This window comes from Catharus ustulatus, chromosome 13 (genome assembly GCF_009819885.2).
Source record: "Catharus ustulatus isolate bCatUst1 chromosome 13, bCatUst1.pri.v2, whole genome shotgun sequence".
Classification (NCBI taxonomy): Eukaryota; Metazoa; Chordata; class Aves; order Passeriformes; family Turdidae; genus Catharus; species Catharus ustulatus.
The window spans coordinates 14,445,895-14,467,508 of NC_046233.1; the positions used below are offsets into that span (position 1 = coordinate 14,445,895).

Here is a 21,614-nt window from a genome sequence, read left to right on the forward strand (position 1 = left end):
CCAGCACACCAAGTTCTTCTCTTGTGTCTTTTGGAATTTCCTGATCAAGAAAATCAGAGCCAAATAAAGATTTTTCCATTACTCTGAAAGCTCTGCCTTATACATAGCATCACTATGGAAGGAATGCTTCTAAAAGCATCTTAAGAAACAAGTCTCAGATAAATCTGTACTGCTGTTTAGTGCTAAAAAATTCTCTAATTACCTGCATTCCAATGACAGCATAGATGAAGAACAGCATGGCTATCAGAAGGGCAACGTAAGGCAGAGCCTAGAAAGGGACAGGTGCATTGTCTTTTAATAATCTCACACCATCATTTCTATTTCTATTTGCAAAAGTAATTTCTCTGTTCAACACTGACTTTTGCAAGGTTTTTCTTCCTATGCAAGTGCTTAAAATGTTATTAACTGTCACTCTTAATGCTTTGCTGCATGCAGTGAATACCAGCTTCATTGCACTTTAAAATACTTCTGCCAGCAATACAGAAGGAAGGATCATCTTTAGTGTTTTTAATTATATTTTCATTACTGACTCTGACAACACAAAGATACTTCATTCTAGACAATTACAGAGTATCATTGACTTCACATTCAGTCTCAGGAGCAATGATCCAAGTACCTATTTCACTTATGAAACTGATTTTATGTAAAATATGTTAAATTTTTCTTTTCTAGTCATCTAATAAAAATGTGTGGAAGCATGAGATCTATGTATGTCAAACCTATTCCATATATTTTAAATATGCCAAATATTTTTTCTGTTAGTACCATAGAAACCTCACCTTTATTATTTTTTTACTTTTTACTTTATTAGTAACAGCTAATATTAAATGGCAAAGAATGACCCTCAGACTCACAGAAGTAAGTGGTGAAATGAATTTTGGCATTAGTACTTGAATATATTTAAACATGTTATTATTGATAACATTAGCTAAAAAGATATTTTTGCATGCTTCAGGGTATTGCTTCATAAAATTTGGTCCATTAATGGTTGTAATTATAAATTTAAATAAGTTGTGCTAACCTGAAATGACTTGATAAATGTCCAGAGTAAGGTTCTGATTCCTTCTCCTCTGCTCAGCAGCTTCACCAACCTCATCACACGGAAGAGACGGAAAAAAGTGATGGAGATCCGAGCGCTGTCCTCGGAGTTCTGAAGAGCATCATGGAGAAGTCAAACCAAATACACACTCAAACATGCAACACTTCCAGAAAAACAACATAAAATGCAAAGGTGGAAGAGGTAAGATTTGGAAATGTATCTTGAGGGCCTGCTCACCTTGATAACCATGATATGAAAGGAAAAATTACATGCTGAAAACACACAACCTGTAGAAATGCTTCACACACCACATGCATTTCCAAGTTTTCTGGTTTGTTAATAGGATCATATTGGGTTTGTTTGTAATAGACTCCAATAGAACACTGACAATGAAAGCAAACCACTGCATAACACCTTTGCAGTCAGACAGGAATGAAAAATACAGAAAAACTTGGTGGAAAAAAAGACATGGTAAAAAGAATAAACTCAAGTATAGGTAAAACCACTGGGGTCACTTTACTGATCTTACCCCAGACTCATCAGTTGTGACTGTTTCAGTTGGCTTTGGCTTTAAGAAATTAAGAACATTAAATATTAAAATCAAATAAAAGATTTTAAAAAGTTAGCTTAACCATAAGCAAAATTAAAAACATTTTTAATTTCTAAATGTAAATTAACAACTTGAAACTCAATATATGTCCTGAAGAAAACATTAATTGCCTTATTAAACCATCCTCTTATCATTTCATGTTGGCTAACTCATGCTTAAACAGCTTTGGACGACTCATAATGAAATCTGTTGGTGTAAAACATGTTTAAAAGATTCAATGGAAAGTAAATACAAAATAAAATATCTGCTCCTATGTAGGCCAAAAAAAGTCAGCCATCAATTTTCACAGGCTGTATGAAATCGAAGCAGAAAGCCCAGCTAAAATTCAGGAAAAAAACTTTGGGGCCAAACTAGCCTTTCAAGGTCCTTCTCTGCTCTGCCCCTTTTGAACATTAATTACACCATCACTGGAATGTAACCATAGTCAAGGAATTACAGTAATTTCACTATTACAAGCCGCACCCTTTTGACTAAAATTTTGGTCCCAAGCCGGAAGTGCAGCTTATAATCGGGAGCGGCCAATATATGGATGAAGTTGTGAATTTTGCCAACCCAGAAGTGCGAGCCCGCAGCAGCGCCGAGCCAGTAAACCCCGCGATCCCGCGATTCTGTTACTAATCAGCAACTTTGTGAAAGTTGCACACAGATCCCCGCTGCGAACGGGAGTGCGGCTTATAATCAGGTGTGGCTTGTAATCGTGAAAGTACTGTAATTGTGTTTTCTGTCGCCCTTGTCCCAGCAGTGCACATGAGGAGGGTTAACTCTCTCACCACACCTGAGCTAACAGGATCAGCCATGGAAAAGGGACCAGCATTTGATTGATCCCTTTGGATCAGATCTGTGCAGCCCTCGGGACCTACAGGAAGCAGACACACACAACTTCTTGTTCACAGTGTGCTGTGAGGAACATCTCACTTTTCCCTTTTTATCCTCTATTTTGAAGAAACTTTCCTGAGATCCTGAATGGTGATATCCTTTGCAGAGCAGGCAGCAAAGCTTAAAGGACCAAAGTTCTCTGTTTGCTTGTGCAATGACAAACTCGCAGCAGCTTCTTCCAAAATTGGAGTGTCTTTAAAAGTATTTATAGCACTAGGGAAAAAGGGAGTTCTGGATGTTAGATCCCAGTGATGGTGTTACCCTCCTGCCTAAAATATCCTCAGTTAAAGGGGCACTCTTCACCAGCTCCTGTCACACAGAGCAGCAATGAGCACGATGCCCCCAGAGCTGCTCCCAGGATGCTGTGGATGCACAGCCACACTTCACCTACTCAAATCTCACATCCTGCTGGTACTCAAGATAAAACTCGAGGGGAAGGAAGAGAAAAGAAAGGAGCTGATTCTGTTGAAAATATATTATGCAAACATATTATAGGAAAGGAAAGCAAAAAGTGGTAGAACTCTTAAAAATCAGATCATTATTAAAATACTAATTGTGTTGTCTATTACTTTTTTTCAAAACATATTTAATATAAGGGCATCACTAGGGGGAAATGAGGTAAAAATAACAGTTTGCTCAACTTTGTGCAAGTTACATACGGATACATTACTGCCCTGCCAGGATATCAACACATTCTGAAACAAAGATGTTTTTAACTGTATAATGGATTATTACTAAATTTATGCATTAAATTAACCAAAACCCAGATCTCCTTATTAAACTTCAGCAAGCAGAGTATTTGTAAAACTGTAACATCTACATTTTCTAAGAACTTATATAAAATTGATGGGAAATCTGCTGCTAAGGGAAGGCAACTGCTTCATTAGAAATTCCCTGTATATTTCAACAATTTGAAATAAAATCATCAAAATATAATTAAGGAAAAATTCATTATCACAAACATCATAAATGTCAAAATATCACAGATCATGGAAGCAATCTTGCAAAGCTGCCTACCTAAATCAATCCCAAACCTGCACCAGTGCACACAGACCCACACTGTTACTGACTTTTTAGCACAGAAAAAAAAAATTATTTTACTCTGAAGCTTTAAAGAAGAAAGGTTTAATTGCACCTTCTGCAGATGAAGCCTGAAATGTCATAATACTCTCTGGTGACTGACTTAGGTTGAGCTTGATACTCTTTAAATAGTGATCAAATTACTTAATTTGCTTTGGCATTTGGTATGATCAAAAACTGAACATAGGATTTGACAGATAGAGATCAGATTAAATTACAGTATAATCACAAACTGACACTAAAAAAATGAAATTAAATTTTGGGGTTGGCATTTGGGAATTATTCCCCCTGTGTTTTATGGGAGCAGGATGGGGCCCCAAATAGGTTAGCATCAGTATTAGGATGGCAATATATAATGGAAGAGATAATATCAGAAAAAGGATACTTTGGTCCTCTATATTTTCATTTAATCACTTTTCCAAATAAAAAATTAATAAGTTTGCATTATGACTTGGTTATGAAAAAAAAAATTCTCAAAAGTCTGTAAAAACAACACTTTCTCCACACAACTCTCTTAGCAATTACTTAATTCTCACTTTCAAAAATGCAGAGAGCAGATTACCCAAACTATGTGATCAGTTCTACTGGAGCTGCTCTGGAGTGATGATCCCTCATGTTAATTTTTGTCAGGAGGTCACTGAAGGTGTTTGTGTCTGCACAGTGGTGTATGCCCAGGGCTGCCCAGTGCACCCTCCCCTCACAAATCCCTTTCTCAGCTTTTTTGGACTAAGAAGTCCTGATTGCCTGTTTCTGATGGCTGATCTGGTGCTGCTGGGGAGTGTTAGGATGTCATGTCCAAGAGATTACAAATTATGGACACTGGGAAGTGCAGGACAGTAACGAAAAATTAAAACACTCTGTTCACAGAAAGCAAATTGTACAATAATGCCAAGGTGGAGATAAATGCTAGAAACAATGTATGAACATGAACTCCTGATACAAGGAGTTTTTCCTACTGAAGCTGAAAATATTCATTACTGGGTAAATGTTTTGGATTTGACATTTTAGAGCGTGTCTTAATTTTGTACCCTCTTTGGCATTTCCCTCTGATAATACAGCAGTTTAGTTTATTTTAATAATACCAATTTCAATGAAGCTGATGTAGTGATATATCACAGAAGAAAATATTATTCATACTTATTTAAAAAGGAAATGCTCATCTGGGAGACAAAGTTAGTTAATGGTTATGTGTGTCCACCCAGCATGAAGCAATGCTCAGATCTGGGAAACTGAGATAAAGGTAAGACAATCTTCAGCAACAATAACAGACAGACTGACAAAAACAGAGCATCTGCTTCCTAAAGATAAGGAAAAGCAGACACTCCCCAAGCTCACAACCTTATTTGCAGCACCAGTGACACTACATGCACATACACTCGTAACAAGGTTGTGCATTTTGATTTTGTACATTTTGTAGGGAAGCATTAGAATAGACTTGAGGCTGAGGGGGACAGGCTGAGCAGAGGAATGAGATCTGTTGACAAGAAGGCAAATAAAAGTATTACCTTGGTCAGACAATCTACATCCAGCCTCCTCTTACCCCTCATTTTCCACATCATTCCAATGCTACTTGGTCCCAAACGCTTTGAGACTGGCTAGTCATTATTAGGATTTTTTTTGTCCCCCAAAAACTGGGACTGTGTGATTCCTAAGATGGCAGGTGTGCTTCTGTCTGCTAGAAGTCTGGTAATGGTCACAGTTTAAATAAATGGACAGTTTCTGCTTTCCCAGCTTGGCTTGGCAATGAGGGCAGTGAGCAGACACTGCCTTCATTGTTCTGCCTGTTCTGTCAGCCATGGACCAGTTACACCCAGAGCCCAGGTCAGCAAAACACTTCATAACCATGTCATTTTGAGCCAATCCTTAAATACTTCAAATAGGCAGTAATACATGATTTTTCTTTTTTACTTAATTGAAGTGTAACAGAACAGTTTCCTTCCTCAAACAATCCCAATCTTCAAAAAACCATAACCAATGCCAACCTAAATTTCTGACTCACTGATTAAAATGTTTGCAACCTGCTACCAATTTTGGTCAAGTACTACTGCTGCTTAAGGAAAATTTAGCACATTTCCTAAACAGGAACTCCTTGTTACACAAATGTTTGCAACAAATGTTCAAAATAAGCATCCTGACTAAAAAGAACTTCAGTGTCAAAACTGTGAACGGTGTGAAACAGATTGGATCATGCATTGGATGCAAACTCTGTGCTTAAACAAAAAATAAACATGGTGAAAAACAGTGATGTTAGCAAATGGTGTGGTCAAAAGCTTCTTTTTTACATATTGTGCCAAAGGGTCCAAGAGTATGTCAGAACAAATGACACATGGTAATGTCCTCATCACCATAATTAAAGAAGGAAGCATCTGAATGACAACACAAATGATGACAATAGCATAGATAGCAAAACATTCAGGTTGCCAAAATATCTCCAGAAATGTGCTGTGAGTCCATGTGCATAAACACACACAATTTGTTCTGAGAACAGTTACTGCAATTCAGATATGAGCAAGAAATTTTCTTCAGTCATATATATCAGTGCTCTTTATATTCCGTGTTCAACATGAACCAAATGCCCACAGACATCAACTAAGTAAAATTTTAAGTCAATGTGAGAAACCCTGAAAAGATTTTTTTCTAAGTGCCTCTCCCCCTGTAAAATATGTATTTTCACAATTCACTATTAATATGTTGGTATTATATGATAACCAATAAATATTCTGTTGTACAATAATGTAAATAGATTCATCTTTAACATGATGAAAGCGGTTCAGAAATTTATTTCTGGTTCCAAATTAGATATTGCAACTTGTAGAGATTTGATAATGCACTAAGACTTCATATTAAGGAAAGCAAAGCTGGATGAGAATGTAGTTTTCTGACCTACCCTTAAGCCTAAACAGAGATGTTTGCAAAACTTTACAAAATATACCAACAGTATTCAACAAAATACAAATTACTAGCACCAACACCTAAGTTCTAAGCTATGACAGAGGTGCATAAAATGATACTCAAACTGAACTGGACTGCTTCTGTTCAAAGACAAATCCAGAATCTCTAGCAGGAGGTAGACATGAGGTTTTACTCCACTCCTCCACAGGAGCACAAGATCAAGACTCAAGACAGATGGGTTTTCCTTAGGGGCTCAGGAGGATGACACACAAATGCTATTCCTTTAAGCCCTATTTCAGCAGAAAACCTGAAGTTTTTTTTAATGTCAAGAATAAAATCAGCCCCATAGAGATGGCATTAATAATTTACGTAAAAGATGGGGAAAGGGAACTCTCCATTATTTTCTCAACATTTTGGCAGCACATGAATGGTAAAAGAAACTTAAATAAAAAATGTGAATTAAAACCTCCACAATCACTACTGCAACAATGTGATCATGCTTTTAAGTAATTCATGTTGGTCATCCAAATGGCTTCTGAGCTGACAAATAAGATAATTTCTATACAGTCATGCCAGATTGAAACTTGCACGTTATTTCCTTTTAACAACTTATTTATTCAGGTTTTATTTCCAATTTATTTCTCTGTCATTCTCACAAGTTATGTATGTCCCTCTCCCAGACTGGGCTGACCACACTTTGTGTCTCCCAGTCATTACTCTGCATTTTTTAATTGCAAAAGAACCATTTCTATGACCAAACAAGATCTTGCATGTCATGTGAAAGTTTCTGAAAAAAAAAGGCCGAAGAATCCAGAAGTAATTATATAGGTTTTAGTAGTGGTTTTAATTTTTTTATTGCTATGCCACATGTATATTTACTTATATATACTTGCCTCTAATAATTTCTAAAAATAAAATGAACATGAAAACCAATTAGGTTCATAAAAGAAGGAGGTTGAAGGAAGGGATATTAAATGAAAGACTAAATTAAAAAGATAATCACAGAAAACGTTTTATTTCTAAAATATATGTTGCTCTGAGGTTGTTCATTTCTGGAGTTGGTCACTGATCCTTGAGAGTGCAGAACAATCCTGTAAATGGTTTAATACATTAAAGGCTGACTTCCACAGGCACCAAAAAACATTCAAACCACAGTATTTTCTGGATTATGTGGGAATGGGAGGTTACTGGATCAGAAGAATCAGCCTCAGGGAAGCACATATATTCTTATAAAATGTTAATTAAATCAACAACTAAATAAAAGACATGACATTTAATTTGCAGTATTTAATAGTGAAATCAAGGCAGTGTGTATCTAGACAGTCCAATCCATTCTCTTGTAAAAACTGGGTCAGATGCAAACTTGTTTGCTGGAGGAACTCACTGGCCTTTGCAATGGATCTAAGCATTACTGTCAGAATGATGCTGATGTTTCCACAGCAGGGGCAACCCCATCTGTAACCCCACAGGAATGTCAGTCCCCACTGAGAACATGAAGCATTCACACTCATGTCTCCTTTGCACTGCTCAATCAAGGTGGTTGTGCCCCTGCAATTAGAACTGCAACCAGACCTGATTTTCTGTCAGTGCTGGTGATTTACCCTGCTCCAAATCAGCCCTCAAACAAGGCTGAGCTTTCTCAGTTTAAGAACTTTCTATAGTGGGAATTTTCACAGGTGCTATTTCAATCATGCTTGAAATCCCATTGGAAACAAAATGTCATTAGCATCTCAGCAGAGATGTAGATTTCCCAGGATCACTGCCAGTGCTAGATAATGAGTACAGGTGGAATGGCACAATTCAAAATGCTGAAAGAATACTGAGGAAAAGATTCTGAAATGCTGGATTTGGACAACAGAAATTTACACTAAACTAATCAAGTGGGAATAGTTCAGCAGAATCAAAACAATAAAAGTGAAAATCTAAGAAATTTCCCTGGACACTCTGCAACATTAAATGTTTCATGCTGAAAATGGGAAATCAAGGCCAGAAATATATTTTGAAACCATAATATATCCTTGACTTGCACAAACAAAGCACAGAAAAGTGGCAAGACCAGAAACAGACAATGCTTAGTACACAAAGAGTCTGCTGTGCAAAACTAGCAGAATTCAAAGATGAGCATTTTTTTCTCTTGTGAGAATAACATGAAAACTAAGAAATGGCAGTGCTGGTTGTTGACTGTGGTGTGTACTTATCTTGGAGACCATTAGTTGGTCTCCAGAACATTTTCAAGACAGCTGTGAGAATTGTTGAATCACAGTGTTCACAGCTGTGAGCAGTTACAAGCAGTGCTGAGTACAGACACACTGTTTTGGTCATGGAAGCACCTCTGAGCTGCCTTTCAATCCCTTCACAATCAAATACCTTTTGCAGTTATGAGGGAAAGCTATTCTAAATAATTGTTTTTTCTACTCTCCTCAAATACTGTGCTCTCCTACACGAGTACTGCTGTGAATGGAAATCATGGGTAAATTGCAAATACTTGAGGTGTAAGTCTAAATTCAAAACTTCTCTGGGGGGAAGACAACAACCCTAAATTAAACAAAACAGAGGGGGGAAAAACCAATCAAAAATACATCAGAGGCAGCTTTCAAAAACATGCTCCATGAAGAATAATTATAATTTAAGAAAAGTCTCAAGGGGACACTGCAGCTCTGGGCTGACAGACTCTCCCTGTCAGTTCAGGTTCCTTCAGTTCACAGAAAGATCCATCCCCACAGAACTGAGAAAAACCAGTCTGAAATCTAAAGCCAAGGATGAAGTTTTTCTGCTCCCTTGTTTTCTCATTGCTCCTCCATTTTCTTTCCAGAAATTCAGTCAGTCATGAGATTCTCAGAGTTTAACACAAAGATCAGGAAGCAATTTCAAGGTGTTGCCCAAATACCTCTTATGTGCAATGGCCATCAGACAAAATTCTGATAAAATATGGAGCTTTCCAAGTACTTTAAGAGTAATTCAAACTTCCAAACATTAACTGCAGGATATGAAAAGCAAAAGAACTGGGAAAAAAACCAAATATTCTATTTTCCACAGCATGGAAAACCTGACTTTCTATGTGCCCTTCTTCTGCTACCTCATGAGATATGAACGCCAGCACCCTTCCAAACCCAAACCTTTCACAGAAAAAGGAATCATAATTTGTTACACCAAGCCACTAAAAACTTACAGAATCATGAATTATCTTAGTCAAGTTACCTACAAAAAGCAATAGGTTTCAAGTAAGATAGTAACATTAGTAACATTCCTTCTAAAAAATATTTTCTGTGCATATGTAGAAAAACAATTTTTGTTGTCACACTGTGCTGTGTGCATGTGCAACTATACAACTATATAAATAAAAAACAGCAGCTTGTACAAACATCTGTATCAGTGTTTTGGTCTTTGATTCCAGGATTAAACATACTTTTCTAAAAAAGGATTTCTTGGGATTAAATTTACATTTTCTGTATTTCTTGATGACAGCAATTACTTTTTAGTGCATGAACAATTGCTACTTACATTAACTTCTGTTATAGCAATATCAACGACGCTACCAACAACAATTAAGGCATCAAAAGTGTTCCATGCATCAGTGAAATAGTGCTGTTAGGACAAGCATTCAGCAGAAAGAGAGCAAGAGAAAAACACAAACAGAAAAAGAGAAGAAAAGGACAGTGTTATAACACAGAAACACTCTAGGCTTCTCTGATGTACCACTATACAATCTAAGCTTCCCTTTCATAGCTAAAAAAAATTGGTAGAAAAAAAAGGCTATTTATTTCCCATATCAACATAATTGACCTATGACTGGTCTGTACTCAAAACTTTAGAAACATCAGATCAAAATCTGTGACTTGTCCAGATGATGGAAATAGTGGGGAGACAGAGAAAGAGAAGTAGGGACTGGGGAAAGTAAGCTGGGATATACTCACATCAGCTTCACTGAGAACGACGTCTACTATGCTGCCAATAACGATGAGGGAGTCAAACGTATTCCAGGCATCACTAAAATAGCCCTGAACAGAGCAGGCAGGGTGCAAACGTTTGTGATTACACATGAAATGTCAAATATTTGCATACTTCTGTTTAGTTTTGCATAAACAGAAATTAGTTAAACAAAACCTGTGGTCTAATGAGAAAACAAAACGAAACCAAACAATATTGCCTACTGAAGGAAAAGCAACATATATGTGCATGTGTGTGTATATATATAATTATATATATACATGTACAGACACACACACAGACACACACACACTCTACACATGCAGAACACACCATCAGATAAGCACGATGTTGGCAAGCAAGCCATCATCCAAAATTGGTTTTGGGCTTCTAGCAAGGCTGAAAAATTCTAACATATCTATAAATATTCTAACCCTAATGAGGACAACAAAATCCTTTTGTTATATTTCTGCAAGACCAAGCCAATTGACACCTCCTTAACATCAAGGATTTTGTGATAGTCTTATCTAAGTGATTGGTAAAAATACTCAAAGGGTCAAGTTTCATCACTGGCTAAACATGCACAGTTATTAATATGAAACTGTGCATAAAAATTAGAGAACTGACTTAATCTTCTATTCATAAACTAGGTCTAATATAGGAACTCATCCTCCATTTGCAGTCAGATTCTGTAGGCAGTGAAGCCAGTGCAGTGAACCACAGCAACCTGAACAATTTCTCAATGTTTTTGGTTGGTGCAGCCAGTCCAGTGTCTGAAAACTCATTTTCATAATTTGCTTCATCACTCCTCTGATGTTTTATGCCTTTAAATATATTCCCCACGAGTGTGTTACTGGGACATGGCTGCAAAGGGCTATAAAGGGTTATCATGCAATTAGCTGACTGTGGGCATAAAAGTGCATGTTTGAGCAGAGGTACTTCAGAAGAATCCTCCAGGTAGGTTCCAGTGTGGAACACATCAAAATGTATTACAATTGTTAAGGTAACTATGGAGACCAGAGTTTTCTGCAATATGTGGCTTTTTCCTAGTTATTATAGAAATCCAGAACTGCAAAAATCACTGGACTTGCCCTTTACCTCATTCAGATATATTAAAATATCAGTCTATCATGACTAAGGAATGTGCATTACATGAGAGAAACTGAAATGTACATTTTGTACATGTACATTTCTTGGTAATTAATTTTAAAAACACTAACTTTTCAGCCACTATTGAAGCTCTAAAATATTACATTTAGCAAGAAGCTAAAAATTACAAATGTGCTAATCTAACTTTATATCTAGCTACATTTTTATTACACTGTTTGCTCAAGATAATGTTTTAGCTGAGTAGTTTAAGTCATTACATGAGTTCTTAGCAGAGAAAAGCAAAATCGATTCTAAAACTGATTTTAGAATTGGACTGGAATTTTTCTCAAGATTTTAAACTGTTAGAATTTCACAGTTTAAGGTAATGCACCTGAGTGCACTAATATTTGAAAAAAGGCTTAATTTGAGTGGGAATTTGCTCCTGGTGACAGAGAACTGCTACAGTAGGCAACAGCTCTACATTTCATTCTCAGAGAGGAAGAAGGGTCAGGAAAGGCTCATTATGTTTCCATTCTACTCTTTTATAACTCAAATTGCTACAATCATTCCTTTGTCTAAGGAAGGGGTTGTAAGAGGAAAATAGATCAGAGTTTTCTCTACAGCCCTTGGCACTACTCTGGTTCTTTGGGATTAACCATCAATTCCAGTTTTGGGGCAAAAGCCAGTGCTTGTGGATTTGGTCTCCTGAAGAAATGCTTCCACTCCAAAGAGCTCTGGCACAATTCCCTGCTGCTCCCTCCTTACTCCTCCTGCTCATGGGAACAAGCCATTCCCAGTTTTACTGAGAATCACACTGAACCACCCCAATACAGAAATTTATCATTCTAATGAGATCAGCAGCTGACAACCAAAGAAAGGGAGCTGCTCTCATCATATTCTTCCTGATCATTCACATTTCTAATTTCTAAGTATCTTCCTTGATTTTAAAACAGCAATATTTTTATCTATATATACACAAAATAAGAGACTATTGGCAAACAGCAAACACATAATCAGCATAATCCTGAACTGTGCTATCCATCTTCCTCTGCAATGGGAACCAAAAGAGGTCCTCCAAATAAAGGATAATTTCAGCTATAGAAAGTTACTTGACTAGACATGCTAAAAGATAAAGCATTGAAATAAAAAAATCACATTTTGATTCAATACAGCTAAAACACTTTACAGCTAAAATAATTTACACATTCATTTATTTATTTTATGAAACCTTTTCCATCAGTATAGACAAATATTGTTCAAACTAATATGTAAAGCAAAAGCGTACAAATAAACAAAAAACTAAGAGAAAATAAAGATGGTTTTGGAAAAGGGAGGAATGGACAAGTCACAGCAAATAAACATCATGCAAATAAGTTGTTTTCACCACTGCAAGGACCCAAGATCAATTCACTTACTAGCCATCTTTCCTTTTTTCTTACAAAAATCTGATGTAAAACAACATGGAAAATCATTACAAGTTTAAGCAACAACTGGCTACCAGGAGGCTGTACATAAAGTATGTGTGGATGGATTATTTTGATTCCATAGCTGTGTTTTGTTTTGAACGGCACTGAACCATGCTGAGTAACAGATTTTAGCAAATGTGAAGAAAAATTCCTGTTCTTTTAGCTTATATTATGAAAAATTTGCTCATTGAGAAATGCTGAAGGACAAAATCAGAAATCCTGGGGAATATGTAGGCATAGAGAATTAGCAACAAAATATGTTTCCATACATCTACCACAGAAATATTTTAGTTCTTTTAGTACTCTCTTGGAAAATTTAGGGCCTCATTCTGCAAAACCTTGTGTGATCCAATCTCCCAGTCAAGTGTGCCACTCAGTATCACCTTTACTACTGAGCACTTCTCCAGGTTTGATGTATTTCAGAGCTGGAAGGCAGTCTGCAGTGCCTTGGGTTTACACAACACAATATCATAGGAAGGGTATCAATAATTTATAGTAGCCTTAAGTTTATATGACCAGCAAAACCAAAAGATCATCATTTTCACAGGACTTTCGTCAACACATTAAGGGGACACTGTCAAGCAGATGAGATAAAAACTAACAGGTTTTTATCTATTCTTATTTTTACAAGGTTAAATGGAGTTTTTATTTGATGCTTTGAACATCTCTGAAATAACTTTTTAAATGCACAAAATTAACAAATAAAACTTTATTCTGTCAGACTAGCCTACGAGACCCACCCACCAGTGACAGACATAGAAGAAATTTATCAGTCTTCGCTCATGGACCCTAAAGCAAAGCGTTAAGTTTGGTTTCAGATTGTTCCTACTATTATTTAAACCTTAATAGGAGTTAAAGCAATTAATTGTTGTTTTAAACATGTATCCATTTTGAAATTTAGATTAAAGACATTAAAATTCTGCTTAAGGCTGCTAGCTGATTTGTCATTATTAATGAACTACGTAATATGAATTTCCAATAGGTTTTGTTAAAGAGTATTTGATAACTTAAAAGGTTACAATCTCCAAAGAATAACAGGAACAACCTTTAATATATTTTATTCCCTTCTTGCTCAAAAGTCTGATTATTATGGTCTTTAAACCTTGTCCTGCTAATTAAAAAGTTTAAGGTGTTCTGCATCTACGGGGGACCGAAATTGAGGAAATGAGGCCCTTCCACTGTCAGTGTCTGCCCTTCCAACTCTCAGGGTTCAGATCCAGGGATGTCTCACAGTGAAAGCATCCAGTCAGATCGAAAGCATGTTGCCACAGAATTAAAGCTCGGATTGTACAGAGTCTTAGAGACCAGTTTAGAGACATTGCATTTGCTAACGAGTAGGAAGCCCACAGTACAAATGGAGCACTGTGATTTGTACACTCATGATCAGACCAGTGTGTTTGGCATTAGCTGCTATTTCTGACTACAGTCACAAGTGCATGGAGAACTATACAAGGATTCACAATCTTCTTTCAAAAAGCAGATGATAAAATGCAGCAAAGTCCTCTGTGCAAAACAAGGATATAGAACAGGAAATACAGATCAGGAAACACAACCAGCATACTCATGACACTGTGGTCCACACAGTTCAGCTATCTCCTCTGGGGCCTCATACTGTGTTATTTTTAATGTGAAATCCTTAGCATTTAAATAAGATAGCTGACACAAAAATACAAATAAGTTCATTAGAAATGTACAATGGACTGGACAGTGCAGAGCGAGACCACGGGAGAGCGGGTAAACATTCACCCTGAACTCCACAGTTCACATCTCAACACCACATCTCAAGGGATGGATGATTTCTTCACTTCTGCCTTTCAACCAAGCAGCCCAGGCTGTACAGCCAGGCTCAGTGCTACACACAAGCTGAACAAATAGTTTTGAAAGTCTGCAGAGCTGCAGTGACCTGCAGCAGGCACAGAACACCCAGCTCAGAGCAGGACGGGGCTGCCCATGGGGCCAGGGCTGCTTCACAGCACCAAAGGGCACAGCTCACAGCCAGCCCACAGGCACAAATCCTGGCTGCTTCCAAACGGGGCAATGGAAAATAAAAAGTACCAGTCTCGGATGGTGAGAGCAGTAAACCTCAAATGGATCCTCTGGATTTTTTCAAATTCCAAGTGTAGCAAGTGAACACGTTTTACTTATTTACATAGCCAAGAATAAACATTAATTTCATTGTACTAAAAACAAATTGGCTGTTTTTTCATCATTAACTTCTGCACTTCATAAATGCAGTACGAGAACTGAAAAAAAAAGGCTGAATTAATTCCCACAGAATAGTTTTATCTTTTTTCAATTATAGTTACCAGTTTCTCTTGCAAATCTACTTTTGAAAATGTGTCTGCATCATTCATATTGACAGTGTCCCTTTAAAACAAGGAATCAACCACTCAGTGTGGGGCCTTCTACCAAATATTATGTATATATAACTGAGAACAAAAATCTAAAAAGGCTATAGCATATGTAAATTATTTATGTGTATGTTTGTAATACTTGGCTATATTTTATAAATTAAAGAAATTATTGTGCTTTTTAGAGTAGGAAATTATACAGGATACAGGTCTTTACTGGAGATTAAATTAGTGTCAAGTAATGAATGTAGTACCCAGAACAGGAGACATGGTAATACTTGTAACAGGAAATTATTTATCTGATTTAGAAAGGGACATTTTCATTACCTCAAAATATTCCAGATCTCATCAACCACTTTGTTAGATTTTTTTGATATGTGCATTTCATTTCCTGGAGTTACATTTCTATTATAATTTCTTCGACAAATAAAGGTGGGAAATGTTGGTTCTTTTTGTTCTTTGAATAATACACAAGTGTGAAATTCATTATACTTAATTCCTGTGGTGATGACCTAATTAAAGCATATCTTAAACTTACCTTGGGTTTGAATGCAATCAGTTTCAAAACCATTTCAACAGTGAACACTCCTGTGAAAACCATATTCATAATGTCCATCGCATCATTAAACAGCTTAGACTGTCCATAGTGCTGTGAATGAAAAATAAAATACTTAGAAACGTAAAGACTTTAAAATATTTAGTGAAAGCAAGGCAGACTAAGACAAAGTTGACAAAATGCAGCAGAGAAAAACATTGTCTGGTAAAATTTATGAAGCACATCTACATAGATGGAAGATTAGCTGAGTATCTCTGGCAAAGCATGGAACTGTTTAAATCTGTTCTGTTAAGGCATTGAGCAGAACAAAACTCTCATTCCTCAACACCCTAAGGGAATCGCCAGAGAAAATTGTTTCCTCAAAAGAGGGATATTGGATAACAACATTTTCCCAAGTTTTATATGTAAGGCATTAAAATTACACAAGCTTGCATCACTGGTGCTTAGAAAGCCCAAAGTAGTCACAAAATAACAGTGTGTAGGAGGTATTTCTTAAGAGGACAGTGTATGTAACTTTACTGAAAAAAGCAAATTGGTTTTGTAAACTGAATTCAAACCATGCTTTTTCTTAGAAAAATCTGAAATACTAGGGAAAGAAAGAGACAACTAAACACGTCACAGAAAGTACTGTGATCAGAAGTGCTTTCTTTAAAATTCCACTTCATAAAAAAATAAGGGTTGCCATAATTTAAAGGCATTATACCATCCATATTCTTCCCCTCAATTTATGCCAACAGCTTCAAGAGAGTTTCTGCTTTTCCTACCTGCATAGCCAAGCAAAGGGTGTTCAGCATGATGAGGACAAACATGATGTATTCAAATCCAGTCGAATTCACCACATACCAGAACTTGTACTGGTAAGGATTTTTTGGGATGTATCTACGGAGAGGACGTGCCTTCAAGGCATACTCTACACACTGACGCTGGAAAGCAAACACAGCAACAGCTGTCAGACAGCAATGAGCAGTTATCAACTGCTAACACAGTGATTAAGTGGAAATTGTTAAATAGAACTCTCAAAACCTGTCTGTATACTTGATTCAGGGCCTTTTATTATTAAGCATTAATAAATGCACAAGGAGCTCACCAATACTTATTTGATTATTTACTGTTATAACCATATCCACTACTCAGCCACATGCAAAAATCAAATCATGGAAATTTTGGAGGGTTTTGCTTTTATACACTCATATATTATAGTGTGTAAGGGTAGAGTACATAGCAGGATTCTTAACTCATCTATAAATTCTTTTGTCTTTACTCTCTTTTCAACCACCTGTATAGCATAAAACCCTAGAGTCAGCAAAATAAATACTGAGGAGGTGTTACTTGTAATAGCTCAGCTAAATTGCCCAGCAAAACCACATATGTAGGGACATCATGGATTCATCTCATAATATATTAGTGCCCAAAATCTTCAGGGCTTCAGGGCCTCCTACTTGTCTCTGGAGAAATTCTTAGAGACCTTGACTAATGGGGCACATAGTGCAGAAAGAATCCTGGCTCCAATCTCATGCTTTGCTTTCTTTAAATGAAGTGTGTTAGTCAGCCAAAAATATCTGAAAAATTGTGACTTTTTGAGTTTCTCAGTCAAAGGATTAAACAGTAAATGGGGACAGATTTTTGTAATTTGAATCTGAATATGTCCTGTGAATTTTTAAGTAAATGGGGTTAAGAAGTGAAACATTTTGAACACTTGGACTTTGGACATTTTCAGACTATTTGGAACACAAAAAATATTTTTGTGTTCTTAGTGTAAAACTTATCTCTGCCTCAGGATAACCTGGTTGCATTCATTTTAATGTGACACCAAAAAGCAAGATGCTAGGAAGCCAACAAGGCTAGTGGACACCATTCACAACATAAACAATGATGGGTTGGGCTCACAGAAAGGTACAACAACCTGAATACCCCGTTAAATAAATACCCAGATAGTCAAAAACTCAAATTAATAAATACTAAGCTATGTCTTTGGTGCCCTCTTCTGCCCCAAGGCAGAAAGGAAGCTCTTCATGCATAAACAAAATAGGCTACTTTCAAAACTTAAGAATTCATTATTTATTTTAACCTGATTTTTGTCCAGCTCACAGTTCTTGTACTCTTGTTCTCCCTGTTCTTGGAATGTAACAATCACAAAACCAACAAATATGTTCATCATAAAGAAAGCGATAATGATGATATAGATGATGAAAAAAATGGAGATCTCCACTCTATAGTTGTATACAGGTCCTACATTCTCGCCATTTGAATCAATGGCTTTGTATAGCAGCCTGAAAAACAAACAAAATTTTATCTATATTACTATCAAAATAAGAAAATAGTAAAATATGCAGACTCAGAGGACAGGTTTGAGAAATGGTCTGATGTTCACTGTTAGATTCTATTTACTGACAGTGCTTGCAAGAATATAGAAACCGGAAGAATCACAGCACACGTGGTTATATTCTTTTTTTCTGAAAGAATTAAGTTCATGACCCAGTGATTGTAGTTTTCATTTATTTATTTGTTTTCCCAAATAAAATTTTCTCATTTAGCGAAATAGTGAGTGGCAGTTAGCTCTTCCTAGGTTTCTCTGCGAGTGTACTGCTGTCTGATTTTTCAGTAGAAGTTTTACTTGAAGGCCTAAAACTTTCAAATTAGCCTTATTTAAGGGCTATTTATGGATAAACATCTAAAATTATTACTCCCATTAGAGTTGAGGAGTAGTTCCTTACAGCAAATGCAGCAAGACTGGGAATCAAACAATATTAAAAAGTTCACCTTTTCTTACTTTTCCTGAAATATGGGCTAAGTGCCCAGATCCAGGATAATAGGTTTCTTTATTTCCTCCCTTTTTACACCACCACATTTTTGCTTTATTGCCCCAAAATGTCTGGTAAATGCCAGTGAACTGTTCTGGAAGATGCAGCTCTGGTACAAGGCAGTGCAAACATGGAGAAGCCACTCACGCTGGCCAGCCTTCAAAGGTGGAGACTGTGAAAAGGGCCATCATAGCAGACAGAACATTGTCAAAGTTGAAATCACTGTTTTGCCAGACCCTCTCTTTGACCATGGGACTATCGACATCTCCGTCCTTATAAACGATGTAAATCCCTCTGTGGGAAAGAAGCTGCCATTAGTGAAATACTGCAGTGACCTCAGAGCTACTCAGTGCACTGTTCAAAGCTGTTCCTGACATTGCCTCCTTGTGTTTGTTTTATTTCCTTGCTAGCCTGTGTTTTCTGGTGGGATTCAGATATCAACTCCAATTTACACAACCCCAAATGGCCTGACATGCCTGCCCATACTCAGTTTAAGTTATTCAGAACACAAAGTGTCACATTCTTAGAGCAAAGGTCTCCTCACCGGCATTCCTCGGGGTTCTGTTTTGCCTCATCAGTGCACTTGTAGAATTTTCCCTACACATAAAAACAAAAAGCAATGACAAAATGCAGAATATGCAAAACACATGTTTTTATACTAGGATTGGTTCAGGATGAAACCAGCCCAGTTCCAGCAGCAAACCACCAAGAATTCAGCTTTTTTTTTCTTGATGCACAGTAAATTCTCAGAGTTTCTTACCTTGAACAGCTGCACCCCAATACAAGCAAACATGAATTGCAGCAGAGTTGTAACAATCATGATATTACCAATAGTTCTAATAGCCACAAAGACACATTGAACAACGTGCTGGAAAGAAAGAAAAAAATATGTTTCAATGCAATTTGTTACAGACTACATATTATAAAAGTAATTTCTGCATTCTCTTTGAAAATTACTATTTTTGTGTTGCCAGCATTATACCTAACACAGTGATTTGACTTGTCTGTAGATCTGTTAACAAAGACCATCAACATCAACTGGCTAGAAATTACAGAGAAATTATATCCATAGGCACTATGGATAAAGAACTAAAATGCACTGATGGGTTGGCTCATCATGGTCCAAATCTGCTCTCAGTGGCAGCTCCTCCACACACAAACTGCTCTAATTGTGGGCAGAGGCTCAGCTGGGTAACACCAGATATATTTAAGAATCAGGAACTGACTTCTGTCCTTGCTTTGTGGACTTCTGTAGACAATTTCTCTTGAGCAAGAATTTTTAACCCAAGGCAGAACTAAAGGATCAGATAAATGGAAATACAACTTTAAAAATCAAAATAAACACCTTAAGTCCTTTTGCTCTGTTTATTGCCCTTAGAGGCCTCAAGACTCTTAAAACTCTGAGAATCTTCACGACTGAGATAGCACTTGATCTAGGAGAGAAAAAAAAATTGTTACTTTTAAGGTAACTGATTGTATAACAGAATAATATCCTTGCAAATTCCTGAAATGTGAAATATGAAAAATCCTTCCAACTAGAAGTCTCCAGATATGTATACAAGGATTTTTTATTCTTTATTGATTCTTTATTATTAGAAAATAGTATCAACCTCATAAATACCATAAGAATAATTTTGATTTCTGAAGCAAATTTGGAATGAACAGCTCAGAAGCTCATCTAAGACTATAATGGAGCAAAATAGTCCCCAAAGTATTTTTCAGTGTTAACAAGCTCTTTTGAAGACACTGTGTAAATCCTGTAAATCAATGAATCCTTCCATTTCCAACTAACCTGAAATCAAATGATCTCAAATGACTTTGATTCTCTGTATAAGTAGCTAGGACTGCATTTTGAGGAAGTGAGAGTGCACAGTGTTTTAAAGAACACCCTGTGAAGCTGAAAGTTTGTGCAGGAGGAGTTCTGGTACCAGCAAAGTTCAAGTGGGGAGCAGCTTCCTGACACCTCCCCTGCTCTCTTTAAGTCACTGAGGCTTTCACAGATTATTTTTAATATGGAAAAACCACTCAATGAATCAAGCAGCACATTTAGACTCTTTTACTGTGTGTAGTCTGACAAAACAAAACAAAAAAACCTCTCCACTACCACTTACAGTCCTGATTAAGGTACAACTTCCCCCCACTCAAACACTGTCTAGTTCCATATCCCCACAGGTCAATACTGAAAAACCAAACTCATAAAATTAGATTGCAGATGTGACAATAGTTGGAGAGAAGGGATTTAAACCTCCTGAAGCCCCAGGAAATACCTGCTGTACATACATGGTGCTCCCCCTCCTTCTCTTGGTGATTGTGGGAAGTAGTAATTTGTTTCCAATCCATATTAGTAATGAATTACAACACCCTCCATGAAAAGCACTCCCTCTTGCCAGCCCCACCCCTGAGCACTGACACTGCACACCCACACACCGTGGGGGAACAAAAGGAGCTGAAACACTGCCTTAAAACCCCAGAGCAAAAATAAATCATTCACATTACAAGTATAGTACTTACTGAATCCCAAATGATACCAGAGAAACGCCCACAACCAGCAAATCCAGCAAATTAAAATAATTCCTGCAGAAGGACCCTTTATGAAGGAATGCTCCAAAAGCTGTCATCTAAAAATAGAATTGTTACACACTTAGTCTATATTTCAATTTATTCAAATTCGCATTTAGGCTGTTTACAAGACACTTGCCTAGAGTGTGAATGCATACAATACTATCTCCCTTTCTAAAATCCTTTGAGATATAGAACAATCCCTCTACATACATTAAATCTTTCATTTAAGTCAGAAAAACTCTGCTCAAGCAACATCAACAAATATGCTAATTGTTTCTGATGTCAACAAATGTTTTATTTTGTGTAAGAAGAGATTTGGCCTTTGTTAGAAAAACTGCTACAAAAAACATTTGAGATTTCCATGT

The 21,614-nt window shown here is 36.8% G+C and overlaps 1 protein-coding gene and 1 long non-coding RNA gene across 16 annotated transcripts in view; one reads left to right on the top strand and one right to left on the bottom strand.

The window, feature by feature from the left end:
* LOC117002402 overlaps window positions 1-21,614 on the top strand; it is a 59,667-nt gene that overhangs the window by 34,393 nt on the left and 3,660 nt on the right. The window contains exon 2 of the long non-coding RNA XR_004419274.1: window positions 1,082-1,240. This is a non-coding gene — a long non-coding RNA (uncharacterized LOC117002402). The remainder of the gene's footprint in view (window positions 1-1,081; window positions 1,241-21,614) is intronic.
* Window positions 1-21,614, bottom strand: part of CACNA1D (calcium voltage-gated channel subunit alpha1 D) — a 171,158-nt gene that overhangs the window by 31,554 nt on the left and 117,990 nt on the right. For 6 of the 15 annotated variants that reach the window (XM_033071448.1, XM_033071451.1, XM_033071447.1 and 3 more), the window contains 13 exons: window positions 21,199-21,305; window positions 20,033-20,120; window positions 19,448-19,555; window positions 19,232-19,284; window positions 18,835-18,981; window positions 17,955-18,156; window positions 16,651-16,809; window positions 15,869-15,979; window positions 10,412-10,495; window positions 9,999-10,082; window positions 1,569-1,607; window positions 1,022-1,150; window positions 203-268 (listed from right to left, as the gene is read on the bottom strand). In XM_033071448.1, coding sequence (XP_032927339.1) covers window positions 203-268; window positions 1,022-1,150; window positions 1,569-1,607; window positions 9,999-10,082; window positions 10,412-10,495; window positions 15,869-15,979; window positions 16,651-16,809; window positions 17,955-18,156; window positions 18,835-18,981; window positions 19,232-19,284; window positions 19,448-19,555; window positions 20,033-20,120; window positions 21,199-21,305 — 1,377 coding nt within the window. Of the gene's footprint in view, window positions 1-202; window positions 269-1,021; window positions 1,151-1,568; window positions 1,608-9,998; window positions 10,083-10,411; window positions 10,496-12,928; window positions 12,959-15,868; window positions 15,980-16,650; window positions 16,810-17,954; window positions 18,157-18,834; window positions 18,982-19,231; window positions 19,285-19,447; window positions 19,556-20,032; window positions 20,121-21,198; window positions 21,306-21,614 lie in introns of all 15 variants that reach the window. The other 9 variants (XM_033071453.1, XM_033071452.1, XM_033071458.1 and 6 more) reach the window with 6 other exon arrangements.